General features: G+C 37.8%; 1 protein-coding gene across 1 annotated transcript; it reads left to right on the top strand.

The window, feature by feature from the left end:
- The first annotated feature begins 81 nt into the window (after positions 1 to 81).
- On the top strand, positions 82 to 12,884 carry eef1aknmt.S (methyltransferase like 13 S homeolog). Its single transcript, NM_001091249.1, is given in 8 exon segments — positions 82 to 275; positions 2,204 to 2,957; positions 5,972 to 6,171; positions 7,062 to 7,257; positions 8,908 to 9,066; positions 9,824 to 10,036; positions 10,661 to 10,792; positions 12,585 to 12,884. Coding segments are annotated over 8 exon segments (2,082 nt in total). The 5' UTR covers positions 82 to 122; the 3' UTR covers positions 12,860 to 12,884.
- The last annotated feature ends 3,465 nt before the right edge of the window (positions 12,885 to 16,349 follow it).

Below are 16,349 nucleotides of genomic sequence, written 5' to 3'. Positions count from 1 at the left end.
TACATCAAAATAATTAATAAACTACAAATCCCAACTTGGCAAGTATCGTTGCCCCGGAAGCATTCGGCTGCACGAGTGTAACAGTGACATGGGCACATGCTGCTCAGTTAACTAGTGACAGAATGGATTTGCTTCCGAAAAGTTCCAAGGAATTTGCGGCCCCTGAGTACTGGGAACAGTTTTTCCGGCGCCGGGGTGAGCGGGCCTTTGAGTGGTATGGAGGCTACCTTGAGCTGTGCGGCCTGCTGCATAAATACATCAAACCCAGAGACAAGGTGTGTGTGTGTCCCAACGCTGCTGCCTCTTTGCCTTCATCTCTTTAGCTTTTAATATGACCCGATAAAGCCCTAACATTATTCACTCACCTATTCTTATAAGGCTTTCACCCTCACATACTGTATGGCTGTCAGCCTGGTGGGACCTTCTACTTCCAGGGCCCCACAGTTTAGGAAGCACATTTCTAATGGCTCATCACATGCATTTTCATGGGCACTTTTATTGCTAGACAAGGCTGGTGTTAGACAAGGATAGTTGCAGGATCTGACTGCCACCTGGTTGGTATTTTTAGTCATGGCCTAACCACTAACATTTATTATTGATGCCAATGTTATTAGTGGTGGTTCACTTTTAAAGGAGACATTTTGCGTAAAAAAAACAGTGCTTTATACTCTTACATATAGAAGGAATGTTCTTTAAAAAGTAGCCTTTCAGTGTTTATTTAATATTTCTGCTTAAACCTTAAAGGAGAATTCAACCCTAAATTAAAAAAAGAAAAACCCTACCCCCCCTTTATTTATCTTATATGTCTCCTTTAATTTTATGTAGAGTGCAACATTCTGAGACAATTTGCAATTGGTTTTCATTGTTTTATTAGTTGTGGTTTCTGAGTTCTTTAGCTTTTTATTCAGCAGCTCTCCAGTTTGCAATTTTATCAAATTTGGTTGATTGGGTCCAAATTACCCTAGCAACCATGTATTGATTTGAAAATGAGGCTGGAATATGAGAGGGCCTGGAAGGTCTGTAAAAAAAAAGTAGTACAGGTATGGGACCTGTTATCCAGAAAGCTCGGGACCTGGGGTTTTCTGAACAACCTTTCTGTAATTTGGATCTTCATACCTTAAGTCTGCTAGGAAATAATGTAAACATTAAATAAACCCAATAGACTGGTTTTGCTTCCAATAAGTATTCATTATATCTTAGTTTGGACCAAGTACCAGCTATGGATTTATTATTACAGAGAAAAAGGAACTCTTGTTTATAAATTTGGATTATTCCATTATAAAGGAGTCTATGGGAGACAGCCATTCCGTAATTTGTAGCTTTCTGGATAACGGGTTTCTGGATAACAGATCCCATACCTACTACTAGCAATACATTTGTAGACTTATATAACATTTGATTTTAGATGGGGCCAATGATCCCAATTAGCAAGCTGGAAAGAGTCAGAGGAAGAGAAATAATGCAAAAACTATAAACAAAAATAAATAAAGACTAATTGAAAAGTTGCTTAGAATTAGCCATTCTATAACAACTAAAAGTTAACGTAAAGGTGAACCACCCCTTTAACAGGGAAAATAGTTAAACATTTAGGAAGGTAAGTATTTTTAGCAAAAAAGAGTGACAACCCAAGTCTGCTCCTAACTAGTTATGTCACTGAACTGATCTTTTCAAACAGAGATCAGGATATCCTTGGGTTACACCTTTACAACACTTGCTTGGTTCCTAAATCTACATTTAAAACAGGAAACAGAAAGCCAGACTGTAAAGAATTAAATACACAACATGTCTAAATTTATATTCAAATTCATTCGCAAATAAAACAAATAAAATACTAATTTATCCTCCTTAGGGAATGGGGAAGCCCATTGTTATTCTGCTGAAAATCAATTTTAATTTTAAATTTGTATCTGAGTAGACTTGATGGGCAACTTTTCTGCTGAAAGTCTGTTTATCTCAATATAATACATACAGTCTTCTAGGGCAATGTCAAACAGTGTGATTTGCCACAACAGAATGTGGGTAACAAATGCTCTGAAATATCCTCTAATAGACAAGCATTATAATAGCCATAAGCATGTAAGTAAATTCAAAGAAATACCTCTAAATGCTTTTATGTGCATTTCAGCACAATTACTCTCTTTACTGTTCAGCTCTTAGCAATTAAAATGCTCTTATAATTCAGCCAAACTCTTCTCTTTGTCAGGTATTTGTAGTGGGCTGTGGCAACTCCGAGCTCAGCGAGCGACTGTACGATGCTGGATGTCAAAACCTGACTAATATTGATGTCAGTGAGGTAGTTATTCGTCAGATGAATGAGAGAAATTCCAATCGACGACCCAACATGACATTCCAGGTAATGGATGCTACACAGACAACGTTTGACGACTCTTGCTTTCAGGCAGTGCTGGATAAGGGGACTTTGGATGCCATCATGACAGATACAGATAAAGGGACATTAGAAACAGCAGATAAACTGATGTCCGAGATTGGTCGTGTCCTGACGTGTGGAGGACGTTTCTTATGTGTTTCTCTGGCCCAGGCCCATGTCTTAGAGAAGCTCGTTAGACACTTCTCACAGGGTGGCTGGATGGTCCGTGTTCATCAAGTCATGCAGGGCAGCACTTCAGAAACTGGCAGCCAGTTCCCCATGCCAGTGTTTGTTTTTGTGATGACCAAGGTTCGGCAGATTTCTGGCTTCCCTACAGTTTTAGAAATGATGCCAGACGAGGAGGGAGGAAAACCTGTTCGCTGGGGAAGTCCTGAGGAATTCATGGAAGCTGTGAAGGAGCGGCAACGTTATGCATTGATTCGAAATAGACTGAACCAAAACCAAAGTTCTCAGGAGGTTTCATTAGACTTGTGTGATGGGGATTCCAGGAAAAGCCGTTATACCTTTTATATTGTGGATAGTCCAGCAGTCAGACTATCTCATTCCAATCATTTTGCCATCTTTATCAGTGAGTATGGAACTTGTAAAAACAATATTCTCAGCTATAAATGGTACTGGCTAAGTTAAAGGAGAAGGAAAGGCATCCTGCACTTGGGGGTGCCAAATGTTCAAACGCATGCACAGTTGAACGAAATAGCCGACTTTTTAGTTAAAGTTCAGCTTTTCATTCTACTGTGCATGCGCAGCCGCGCAAAGAAAGCGGAAGATGGAAGTGAAGCACTCCGTGGTGCTTACTGGTATAACCCTGGGCCGGTGCAGTTTTCTTGTGATAGGAGCACCGTCCCGGGCTTTCAGGTAAGTCAATACAATCACTTGGGGGTGCCTAACATTTGGCAACCCAAGTGCAGGATGCATTTCCTTCTCCTTTAAAGATATATCACTTCTGAAGGGCATGCTTTCTAGTTTAGGAGATCTATTGCATACTGTTGTGTTTTTCTTTATGATTTATTAACCTATGAAAGAAATTGTGCCAGATGGGAAAAAAAATAGAAATAAAAACAGGTTTTAAAGAAGCCAATAGTATAATGTAATTCTGCAAATGCATCACACACTCCTACCAACTTCTGTAATAAGTGTTTGATTAAAAGCGAGTGAGGTGGGAGCAAAACAGCCTGTAAAGAATTGTATTTCCAAGACCCTTTTGCTGTTTGTACACAGTATCATTATTTCTTCTGCTGTCCAATTCTAGCAGCATGAAACATTAGATGTGACCTGAATGTTTATTTACATGTCACTTAAATTCCACTGTAGAATCACATCCAGCAATATATTCATATACAGTTTCCATTTGCCCCATAGAGGTAATTAGGCATGTGATTATTGGTCCACTTCCATCTCTTTCAGACAGTGGTAGGATTATGTGATGCCCATATACAGATGTGATCAATATAGAAATCCAAGGCCTTTTGATGGTCTCAGCAGTTTGTCTCTGCTTGAGAGAGCAGCTGTACATTATGCGCGACCACAGTGTTAATATCTGTGAGCATTTATTAAACTGCCTCTTTATGGTTTGCTGGCATTTAAACAGTTTAGAACAACATTTTCTCCTACCATTTGTTAAAAATAAGTTTTTTTTTTTACTTACTTGCTACTACTATACTAATGTATATGGCAAAGTTGCTTAGAATGTTGCTTATTAGGCAAAACATTTTATTATGGGTTGACATTACTTTTAACTGCAGAAAAAAAGTTGTTCATGGTATAAAATTTGTTCAAACTCAACATAGAAAAAATGGCTCATGACTCATTATTATTTTGGTGTTAAAGGAGAAATAAAAGTATAATCACCCCCCAGTGATTAAAATCGCTTACTTGTTACCTTGGGAGGGTGCATTTTTACTAATGAAAAAAAAAAAAAAATGTATCCAATATTCTTTCATTAAAGGGGTGGTTCACCTTTAAGGTAACTATGTTAGTAGGTAACTATGTAACTAAGCATGTTATAGAATGGCCAGTTCTAAGCAACTTTTCAATTGGTTTTCATTATTAATTTTTTATAGTTATTTGCCTTTTTCTTTTGACTCTTTGCAGCTTTCAAATGGGCGTCACTGACCCCTTCTAAAAAGCAAATGCTCTGTAAGGCAAAAAATGTATTGTTATTGATAATTTTTATTTCTCATCTTTCTAGAAAGGCCCACTCCTATTCATATTCCAGTCTATTATTCAAATCAATGCATGGTTGTTAGGGTAATTAGACCTTAGCTACCAGATTGCTTAAAATAAAAAGCTAAATAGCTTAAAAACCTTAAGTAATAAAGAATTAAAACCAATAGGAAATTGTCAAAGAATATCAATCTCTGCATCATACTAAAAGTTAGGTCAAAGGTGAACAACCCCTTTAAAAAATGTCTACCGTTTTTATAAGAAACCTGACTGTATGCAGCCTGTGACCGTGTAGAGATTTGTATACACAGCAGTCAGAGCAAGGAAATTAAGGAGAATTTCAATGCATACAGTCGGGTTTCTTATAAAAACAGTACAGATTTATTGTTGGGGATAGGTTTCTTTTTCAGTTAATAAAGTAAAAATGGGATTTTGTTTTTGCCTTTACATCCTCTGTTTCTAACTAGAGCTGCAGGGACAAAGATCATGGAGCCAGATTTAAACAGATAAACTGGGATTCTCATTGAAAGATTATTTTGCTGCAGTAACTGGTTCTGGAGAGTTGGAGAAAGTTTGTATGACAACACAGAACCCACTGCAATCTGCATATTCTGATTATAAGGACTGCACTGACTTCAGGATCCGGTTCAGGATTCGGCCAGGTCTTTTTCAGCAGGATTCGGATTCGGCCGTATCCTTATGCCCCAGCCAAACTGAATTCTAATTTGAAAATGTAAATTAGGGCGGGGAGGGAAATCGCGTGACTTTTTGTCAAGGACAAAACAAGGACGTAAAAAATGTTTTCCCCTTCCCACCACAAATTTTCCAATGCAAATTAGGATTCGGATTCTGTTCGGTATTCGGCCGTATCTTTCGCGAAGCATTCGGGGGTTCGGCTGAATCCAAAATAGTGGATTCGGTGCATCCCTACTGATTATTAATCAGTCTTGCTGTATTGGCTTCTATGGTGGATATTATTTGACTTGTGCTGTTTAAATAATTTATGGTGATCCCTAAGCAGCAGCCCAGGCCACACTGAGCATGTGCGTGGTCTTGGTCTTGCAAAGATGTTTAACAAACTTACAAGAAAGCATAAATCATTTGTTTAATTAGGCTTCTGGTGCAGTAAGTTCATGTTTCTGTTTAGTGTACAAAATACAGCATTTATAGCATTATTCCATTGTAGACTTTAGTTTCCCTTTAAGGTCCCAAGATATGGTGGTTACAAATCTTATGTGTTTTTCGCTTGTGATTGAATTTCCTCACATTTTCTACCTGGTTCTCTCTTCACAATGATTTGAAATTAATTAAAGTGTTTATATCCAGTTATTTTAATGTCTGCTATACTTTGAATGTATTTATTATTATAATATAATTATGTATTATTACGTATTATTATTTTTATTCTCTATTTTCTAGTCCCTCATGGAAGAGAAACAGAGTGGCTATTTGGATCAGAGCAGGGGCGCAAGCAGCTGGCTGGAAGCGTTGGGTTCAACAGACTGATAATTGTGGCATTGCACCGGGATCAGCAATACACAGACATGAAAGCTATTCAGTCAGAATTGTCTGCAAAGGTTCTCGAACTAGCGCCTCCCGGTCTGCCAGATAATCAGCAGGTAACAAAAATCAGCTCCACCAATTATAAGGTTTGCTCTTAATTTTCTGCAAGCAGCTGAACAAGCACTCTTGGTTCTCTCTTTATTCAGCTGGATGGAAAATCCAGACATTTCAGTGAGAAGATTATTTTTATTTACTTGTAAAAATTAGGGATAAAGCAGTTCCTCAAACTTGTCTGTTTCATGTTTTGAAGTACATAAAGCAAAATACTTAATACTAAAGGGCAATGACCTCCAATTCTTTTGGATCTTGTGAGCAGGAGAAGGTAGTTAAAGAAATTACCAATAATGAGCTCCTCCTTTTCCCAAATTCTTACAAGGGTAATGGCACATGGGAAGATTAGCCCACATAAACTATTCTCCCAAAAATGCTTTCCACATTGGCAATAATATAAGTTGCCGGTGGGAAAACGTGTTCTTCATTTTTATGAAGTTGCCTCTCGAGGAAACTTTGGGGCGACTTTGGGAAAAAAATAAAGTGACGGGCCAGGGCCGTGGAACTGAAGGTTACAGCTGTGGGAAGGGAGGATTTTCTTTATACTCCTAGTTCATTATCTTCATTTAAACAAACTATCCTTTTAACAAAGGGTGAGAAGACAATGGAGTAAAGGAGAAACAAAAACAAATACCCATCAGGTTCATGGCTTCATACATGTAGTAGTATTTATTTCTATGAACTTTTTAAACTTTTAAAGCATACGTTCATTATTTTACCAGTGCAAAATAACAATATATTATATTTACATGCATACAAACCCATTTATTGTTTTAATGGCCCTTTAGTTATGAAAAGATGTATTGAGTGCCTTACCTATGAATGCTGTTGTTGTCATCCAATTAAATATTTGTTTACTGCTGATTCTTTTAGTAACCAAAGCATCACTTTGTAGATCCCTTTTCTGTCAGCTGGGGAGGACATTGGATCACGCACAATACAGCACCGGGGCAAGAGTGAATTTAGTGGAGAATATGTGGTAGAGGATGTTAGAGGAGACGGAAACAGCAGTTACCGACGTCTTATATTCCTCAGTAATCAAAATGTAGTACAGTCTGAGGCCAGATTACTACCAATCAGCACACACATTGGTAAGAGTTTATACTGTTTATTTTAATGATTGGAGGGTTTGTGCAGGAAAAACATTTAGGGGACTATTTATTAAAGTCCGAATGGTATAAACTTACATTTTTTTTTTACTATAAATCCGAATCTTTAGTGGGAAAAAAAAAACTGGAATTTTTCAAGATTTATTATAATGCAAGTCAGAATCCGAAAATACTCCATCTTCAACATTTCAAGGTCATGTAGAAATAAATGGCAGAGGTCCTATTTGCAATTTGAATATATTATTGTCTGTGCTGAGATTCTTATGATAATCCAAACATTTGTGGCTCTTTAGAGATATGGATTTTTAGTGCAGAATTCTGCTGGAGCAGCACTATTTACTGATGCGTTTTGAAAAAACTATTTTCCCCATGACAGTATACCTTTAAGAGAGGTTTTTTTTATATTAAAGCTCTTTCTTGTTTGGAATGCTTTGATTAGTTGTGCCTACTAATGGGCTACTTGGCACTTAACTTTAAACATTTTAGATGTTTTAGAAACCACAGTTAAACTAATTTTCTCTAAAACCAGGAATGCCTTTTAATTTATTAAAACACCCTAATATAAAAAGCACAAACAAATATAAATTTGGAACCAACCAGAATACTAATGCAAAAACCTCAAAATCCTCTAATTGTTCATGCATATACAAATGGAAAAAGCATAAATACCTCTAAAAGCTTGAATTAGAGAGATTTTACAATAGGAAAAAGACAAATCCAACTGACTATGTAACCTCGACAGCTTTTAGATTTTGTTGTTTTTAATTTTTTTTATGTTTAATAAATTTAAAAAAAATGTAAGGTTTCAAGCAGCGGTCTCCAACCTTTTTTGGCCCAGGGACCGGTGTAGAGCCATTTTTTTTGCAAGGACCAGGGGGCGTCCAATTCTGTCGTGTCGGCGTCCAATTCGGCACACCGCGTTAATTGGTCGCTAGGCTCGCCGGCCCAGTTCAAGACTGTCCGTGGCCTGGCGGTTGGGGACCCCTTGTTTAAAGTATTTTGTGTACTCCATGATTTTTAGTGCTATAAAATAACTTTTTGGAAAACAAAACAAGTGTTGCAAATCTGCCCCTTAGTGTTTGGTTTTAGTAGCAGAAACAACCATTTATTGGGGCTGCATTATGTATCTACTGAGTAGTGATGATCTACTTTGTGGGAAGAAGTAATCTATCAGCTATAGCAAGGTCTGCTTAACAAAAGCACTGCTAGATTTTATAGTTGTCTTTCAAATGAATTTCAATCCAAGCAAATGGCCATAACAACTTTGCTATTTACCAGGAGTAAGTCAGTAATCTGTGTTGTTCTGTCTTGTATTAATTATGTTAGGACTGGCCTTTGTTCATAGCTACAGGGGTCTTAAAGGAGAGATAAACCCTAAAAATGAATATGTCTAGAAATGCCATATTTTATAAACTGAACATTTTTCACCAGCCTAAAGGTTCAGTATTTCTATAGTAGTAATAATGCAGGTCTTCAAAGTTGTCACATGTGTTTCCTAACTTGGTTTTTGTTAGGAGAAACTGCCCTTTACTAAAGGACCGTGGTTGCTGTTTGAACATGTTTAAAAAAACCAAAACAGTTTTTTGCCACATGCCTTTTCTTGCGCCTTATATTTTTCACTATTTTAATCAGGGCAGAAGAAAAGAAAAGACAAAAAGAAACAGCAGAAACCCGTGAAGGATCTTGAGCAACCCACTATAACTAGGATTGACAAGAGCTACCTCTGCTGTGAGCATCACAAAGCAATGATCTCTGGGCTGGCACTTCTTCCTAACCCAGGGCTACTGCCAGGTATTTGATCAGTGGCACTGAATAGAAGGTGTTTAAGTACAGCTGAGGAGGGAAAGGTTCTTTTTGTTCAATCAAAAATGTTAAGTCTTATTTTTAAAGTTTTTCCCTTCAGTCGCATGCAGCAGTTTGCTTTTTTTCCCTTCATACATTCATGCAGACCTTTTGATGTGGTGGAAGTATGATAAATATCCAGACATGAATATTGTTTGTGATGATTTTGTATTACAATTTTGTATTATGTGGGAAAAAATAACTACTAAATAGCATTCAGATTTCTTAGGAAATAAGTATTCTATTGTCATCCAGATGTATAATTCTATGATCCTCCTTACTTTCAAAGGTATTGCAACCTTATGCTCGAGAATACTCTTATTCAGGAGTCCACATCCTATAACCCAGAACTCACATGCTAATTGTATTCAAACTTCGTCCATTAAAAAAATACTTTTTTGAAATTTACAATGACAATGCAATATTTTGGCACTTTAGATAAAGATGTGTTGGAGCAACAGCAGGTACTGTAATGAGTGGGGACCAAGAAGGCCCATTGTCTCTTACAAGATTTGCAGGTGCTCCACTCAGGAAGGTCGGCCTTCCAGTTTGTGAATCACTGCTATTAATTCTCGTAGTTTATAGTTTGTCAGAACTAGAGCTTTGTAAGATGGCTACCTGTGGTTGAGACAGCTGTTTACTGATAGGATTAATGTGTATGTGACTTTGATATGTTCATTAAAGGATATACTTGTCTGTCTTCCAGAGTGCCAGGCATCAGTTCTGGTGATTGGGCTGGGTGGAGGCAGCTTGTCCCTCTTTATACACGACTACTTCCCAGGCTCAAGAGTTGAAGTTGTTGAAATAGATCCGTCTGTACTTGATGTGGCCTCCAACTGGTTCAACTTCTGTCAAGATGAGCGCATGAAGGTTCATCTTGCAGATGGTTTGGTGCATATTAATAGTTTGGCAGACAATGGTAAGTAAGCATAATTCAAATACAGGCTTTTAGGTAAAGATACAAATCTAAAGTTTATATAACAAATTTTGAAAAATAAAGTTATATTCAATGTGAGGTGATATGTGTGAGGTGCATTATGTTGCTTATATGGGTCATAACTGTACGAGAATTAATAAAAGTTGGAAACAGAAGGAATCATTTTTTCCTTTTTAAATATTTTTACTTTAATGGCTGTTATGTTCCCTGCATGTTTTCTCAATAACTAAGTTGAGTCTATTTTATCTATTTGGTTTGTAGATATAGATATATAAAATTATGGATGCACCAATTCCAGATTCGGCAATTCGAACCATTTTAAGCCAGATTCGAAATCAGCCGATTCAAGAGCCTCTCAAACTAAGCCTTATATAATAGAAACTATTCCTCAATTTATGTGTGTGCTCTAGCTTGATATTTAGCGAATTCGGACTATTCAAGGATTGTTGAACCTGAAGAAGGGTTCAGGGCATCCCTAAACTGCTATGTTTCATGTCCGTTTCTTGCCAGACCATACCATGATATCTTTTTAACAACAAATCTTAACTCTTGCCTAGAAAGTTACACTGTAGGTATGACTTTGTCTGTGTCACTCTTGCTTTTAAGGTGAGGCTTGCTATGATGTAATTATGTTTGACGTGGACAGCAAAGACCCTAGCGTTGGCATGAGCTGCCCTCCGCCTGCCTTTGTGGAAAAAATGTTCCTGCAGAATGTCCACAATATTCTAAATGCTAATGGTAAGATGGGGAAGCAGCATCAATTTTAGTAATATAGGATTAGTAGAAAATTGGTTGAATTCTCTAGTTATTTTGAGGAGTTGCAATAAATATACATTTGTGAGAGAAAACATGAATACATTATGTTTTACATCTTGACCTTTGATCAACTGACCCCAGAGAATCTAATTCTTTCCCCTCACTTTGCTTTAAAGCACGAGTCCCCAACCTTTTTTTTACCTGTGAGCCACATTAAAATGTAAAAAGAGTTAGGGAGTAACACAAACATGAAAAAGTCCCTTGGGATGCCAAATAAGGGCTGTGATTGGCTATTTGGTAGCCCCTATGTGGACTGGCAGCCTACAGGAGGCTGTACTTGGCACTATACTTCGTTTTTATAGTTTTCATGCAATTAAAGCTTGCTTTCGAGCTTGGAATTCAAAAATAGCCCCTGCTTTCAGGACCTTGAGAGCAACATCCAAGGGGTTGGAGAGCAACATGTTGCACGAGCTACTGGTTGGGGAGCACTGCTTTAAAGCATAAGGCACCCCACCCCCTTTTTGAAAAGTGACCCTACCACACAGGTCTTTTCTTCAACTACATGAAGAGCATCCATAAAGCTCACCAAATGCTGCACTGGTTTAGGTTTACAGTCTGGAGGGAGCATCAATTAAGTTAAGAAGAACGATTGGGCATCTGTGCAGGGGGAGGGGTCTGCACTTTTTTTTAAAAGGGTTAAGGGGCTTTCTTGTAGGTGTAATGGACTTTCTTTGTCCTTGGTGGCACACGTGAAGATTCGGGGGAGATTAGTCGGCCAGCGACAAATCTTCTCTTCATTCGGGCGACCAATCTCCCCGAAATGCCTTCCCGCCAGCAAGAATGTGAATCGTTGGCGTGATGGTATTCGGATCGCATTTGTGCGACTTCGGGAAAACCGAAGCAATCCGTGTTCCATCCTGCCAGTGATTCACATTCTTGCTGGCGGGAAGGCATTTCAGAGAGATAAGTCGCCCGAAGAAGAGGAGATTTGTCACTGGGCGACTAATCTCCCCGAATCTGCACGTGTGCCACCACCCTTAATGCTCTTTGGGATGCTTAGCACAATTTGCACCATATTTCTAAATACTTTTGCAACTTTTAGCATTTAGCCATACTTTTAACATTTACTAATAACTAAGGCTCTTCACTGACCTTTTCATGTTAGATTTACCATATAATATTTTCATCATAGGAGTTCTGCTGATTTTTAAATGTGGTTGTGTTTTCCTTATATTGCTTTTTATTTTTAAAAGGATGTTGAAATTATTAGATGCAATTAATAAACCCAAGGCCTGGAAAACAACCTTTTGACTTAATCAAAATAAAACATTTTACAGATCAGAAATATAAATTTAGTTTCACCTATAGTTTTTACTTATTTTGCTCCAGCTATATATACATTGTTTATGCATAGCAAATTATTGGCAAGTTCCTCATTCTGACAAACCATGTCACTGATTGATTTCACCTATTCTACTTTGCAATTTGAAATTCACTTCTGACAAACAGAATGGTTGGGTTTTTACCATTGGATAAAGGTTGAGCAATCACACAAAGAAACCATTTATATGTGAAAGTTATGAGGAAAAAATGCCTATTTGTTAAGAAAAGTAGTATAACAATTTAGTGGATGTTTTTATATGGGCAGTGGTTACACTTTAATATCTTGGTTGCTTGAATGGATTATACATTTATTCTAAAAACCTTTTATCAGTAGAGCTTTGATAACTATTCCTGAAGCCCATGTTATTGAAACAATGTCTGTTTTTCTTAGGTGTATTTATTCTAAACTTGGTATGCCGTGATACAGATCTGAGGTTGAAGGTGCTGAATGTTCTCCATGAAGTTTTCCCTTTGATTTATGCCCAAAAGATTGATGAAGAAGTCAACGAGATCTTGTTTTGCCGTCCAAATTCAGAAAGGAAGTTCAGCTCTTTAGAACTAAAAGAATCTGCAAAGAACTTGGAAAAAAAACTTAGAAAGCCCGGGGTTCAGTGGGACAGCACTTACAGTTTGGCTGAGATGCTGAAGTCCGTGCAGATAGTTTAAAATAAAATATTGGAATTTTCCTGAACTGTCTCATGAATTATTTCTAAATAACACACACCACACATCAACACGTTAATTAAGCAAGTGATGCTAAAACATTCTTACTGTTCAAAATATGTGTTATACTGTACATTATCTTTACTGATCTGTGATCAAGCTGCATCCTGGTTTTCTTCCTACCTTTTGGACCACTCCTTCTCTGTTACTTTTGCTAACAAATCCTCTCTCCCCATTTATCTTAGTGTGGATGTGCCTCTGGGTTCTGTACTGTCCTCTGCTGTTCTTCTTGTATACTCTCTCTTTAGGAGACCATACATCTTCAATTGGCCTTAAATATCACCTGTATGCTAATGACATCCAGATATATTTAGACACCCCTTCACTAACTGCTGAGACCCAGATTACAGACTGCCTAAAAGATATATCTTCCTGGATGAACCAACTTGGCCAAAAACTGCTCATGGTCTTTCCACCCAAACATAGCCAATCTCTTCCTTTAACTATTACTATTGATGGCATGCCAATTAACCCTGTTAACTCATCACACTGCATGGGGATCATCTTTGACCAGTCTATCTTCTTCTCTAACCATATTAATACTACTGCCAAAACCTATTGCTTCTTCCACAATATAGCCAAGATACACCCCTTTCTTTCTGAAACAACAGCCAAAACACAAATCCATGCCCTTATCCTATCCCGCTTAGACTATTGCAATCTTCTACTAACCGATCTTCCTGACTCCCATCTTTCTCCCCTCCAATCAATTTAAACTCCACTACTAGAATCCTCCTGCTCTCTCCTAAGGAAACCTTTTCAACCCCACTAAAGTCCTTACCATGGCTGCCTGTTAAGCAAAGGATAGCATATAAAATTTTTCTCCTCACTACATTTCTTCACTTGTCTCACTGTACGTTCCTGGTTGTCTTACCAAAATATTGAAGCAGAGGAAATCGATTAAAGAGACTTTTTTTTTAAAGGAGCACAATGGATGAAGAAACTAGACCGTTTGATTCCATTAGGCTTCAATTTTGATCTGAGTACATACTGTGTATATAGGTGAAGAAGTTTTAGTTTGATATTTATTTTTATTTTCATGTTGCTATTTTTATTTAGATGAGAAAGATTGTTGTAAGCTAGAAGCTTTGTGACAAGGGATACATTTTTTTTATAAAGATTGAGATTAGTAATAGTGACCACTAGATGGCATTGGATACAAATGTATTTAAAGGAAATGATAACTGTGATTAGCTTGACAAAGAGCTGTGTAGGCACTACATTACTACTCTGTGCCCAAAAGATTTAGAAAAAGGAAAACAATGGGCACCATGAATGGTTAAAGAATGAGATGCACTTAGAGGTCAGCCCTCCAGCACCAAAGACAGTGCCTGTACAGGACCAGACAGAATTCACTGTTCTTAGCCCAGTTCTGTGCAGTGTGAGGGCAGTCAACAACTGACTGGTCAACAACAGAGAAATGAAAGAACTAATACAACTAGTAAACCAGTAACAGGGTGCCTTTGTGCAGAATAACCAGGTGGGTTTGCCACAGATTGCTGTGGTGGGCTGCCAGAGTGCAGGGAAGAGCTTGGTGTTAGAGAATTTGGTGGGCAGGTAAGTACTGGGTCAGGTGTTGCAGGAGTATGACATTCAGTAACAGTATCATGGTGAGCCCAGAGTTATCCAGGGAAACTGCTAGTCTGAGCCCATGTAATTGCTTTGGGCTGCATGTTATGCTCATCAGACATGCTGTTTAGGCATAGGCACCCTGAGAAGCCTGGCAGGGTTAAAAGCCAGGCACTTTCTTCACCCCAATTTATGTGTCAGTGCCATAAATGCCACACCATCAAAAATCAACATTCAAACAAAGTGTTCCACACGGTCCGAAAATCACTCTATGGATATAGCACCAGGATATTTATTAGACTAAACAAATGGTAACACAAAGTCTTTCTAATGCAGAAGATGAGATACCCACTAGAGCTTACATTCTAAAAAGGGTTCAGGGAATGAAACACACATATATATACCCACAGGAGTAAACTGACAGTATTGATAATTGATAAATACAATTCATTCTGCTACTCTCACTCTCAAACAAGCTTTTGCTCTGAACCTTTATTTCTTTCAGTGCGTTTTCTCCTTCACTACAGAATTGGATCGCTAAACTAAAGCGGCCAGCTTTGAAATGTGTGGACCTAATGATACAAGAGTTAATAAATACTATCAAAAAGTGCTCAGCTACAGTATTTTTACAAAACAAGAGCATGGATACTTTATTCATAATAAAATGTCAAAAACAATGGGCAGGGTCCTGAAGGGGGCTCCTACGTGCCTCTCCCCATCCCTCATGAATACATTGCTGCTGAGTGCAGGCTGTGCAGTTTACTTTCATGTCTCTACACTCCTTTTTGAAAAGCAGACTCCTCTGCCACTTGAGAAAATTCAGAAAATGGAATAAACGATAGCCAAGCATTTAATCTTTAAATCAGATTTTTCAATTTTTTTTTAAAGCGGTTGTTCACCTTTGTGTTAACTTTTAGTATGATGTAGAGAGTGATATGCTGAGACAATTTGCAATTGGTTTTCATTTTTTATTATTTGTGGATTTCGAGTTATGTAGCTTTTTATTCAGCAGCTCTTCAGTTTGCAATTTCAGCACTCTGGTTGCTCACAACCATGCACTGATTTGAATAAGAGACTGAAATATGAAAAGGGGAGGGTCTGACTAGAAAGATGAGTAAAAAAAAAGTACATTTGTAGCCTTACAAAGCATTTGTGTTGAGATGGAGGTCAGTGACCCCCATTTGAAAGTTTGCAAGAGTCAGAAGATAAAGGCAAATAATTCTGATAAAAAATAAATAATGAAGACCAATTGAAAAATTTCTTAGAAGTAGCCATTCTATAACATTCTAAAATTTACATCAAAGGTAAACCACCCCTTTAAATAAAATGTATCTCCCCTCTGATTTTCTGGAACAAGAGAGATGACAGAAGTGCTCATATAAGGGGTGGGACAGTGATGTTGGGTTGGGCATAATGACATCAGAGGAGGGTACAAAGATGCCGGTGGCGTTATGAAGCCTCACAGATGCAACTGGCTGGATTTCTGTCCAGTTTTCTCAGTGTTTTAAACTAACCAGAATGTTTTGGTTTTAAAAGGAGGAGGGGATGTTTGAAAACGAGGAGACTGATTTAAAGTATCCAGCAAATTAATTGTAGGAGTATGCTATAGACTCCACAATGTTGCTAGTTTGGGGAAAGTAATGATAATGGGGCGTTTTAATTACCCAGATATTGACTGGAGCAACAGTACTGCCAGTACAGTTAATGGGAACACATTTATAAACTTGTTGCATTTTCAATTATATGACACAGGTTGTTGAACAGCCAACCAGAGACCATGATATACTAGATCTAGTGATCTCTAATGACCCAGGACATATAGCAAATATGCAAGTAATTGCACCCCTGGTTAATATTGACCATA

This window comes from Xenopus laevis, chromosome 4S (assembly GCF_017654675.1).
Source record: "Xenopus laevis strain J_2021 chromosome 4S, Xenopus_laevis_v10.1, whole genome shotgun sequence".
NCBI classification, from domain to species: Eukaryota; Metazoa; Chordata; class Amphibia; order Anura; family Pipidae; genus Xenopus; species Xenopus laevis.
Note: the sequence above shows the minus strand (reverse complement) of the source record. Positions and strands in the feature narration are given on the sequence as shown.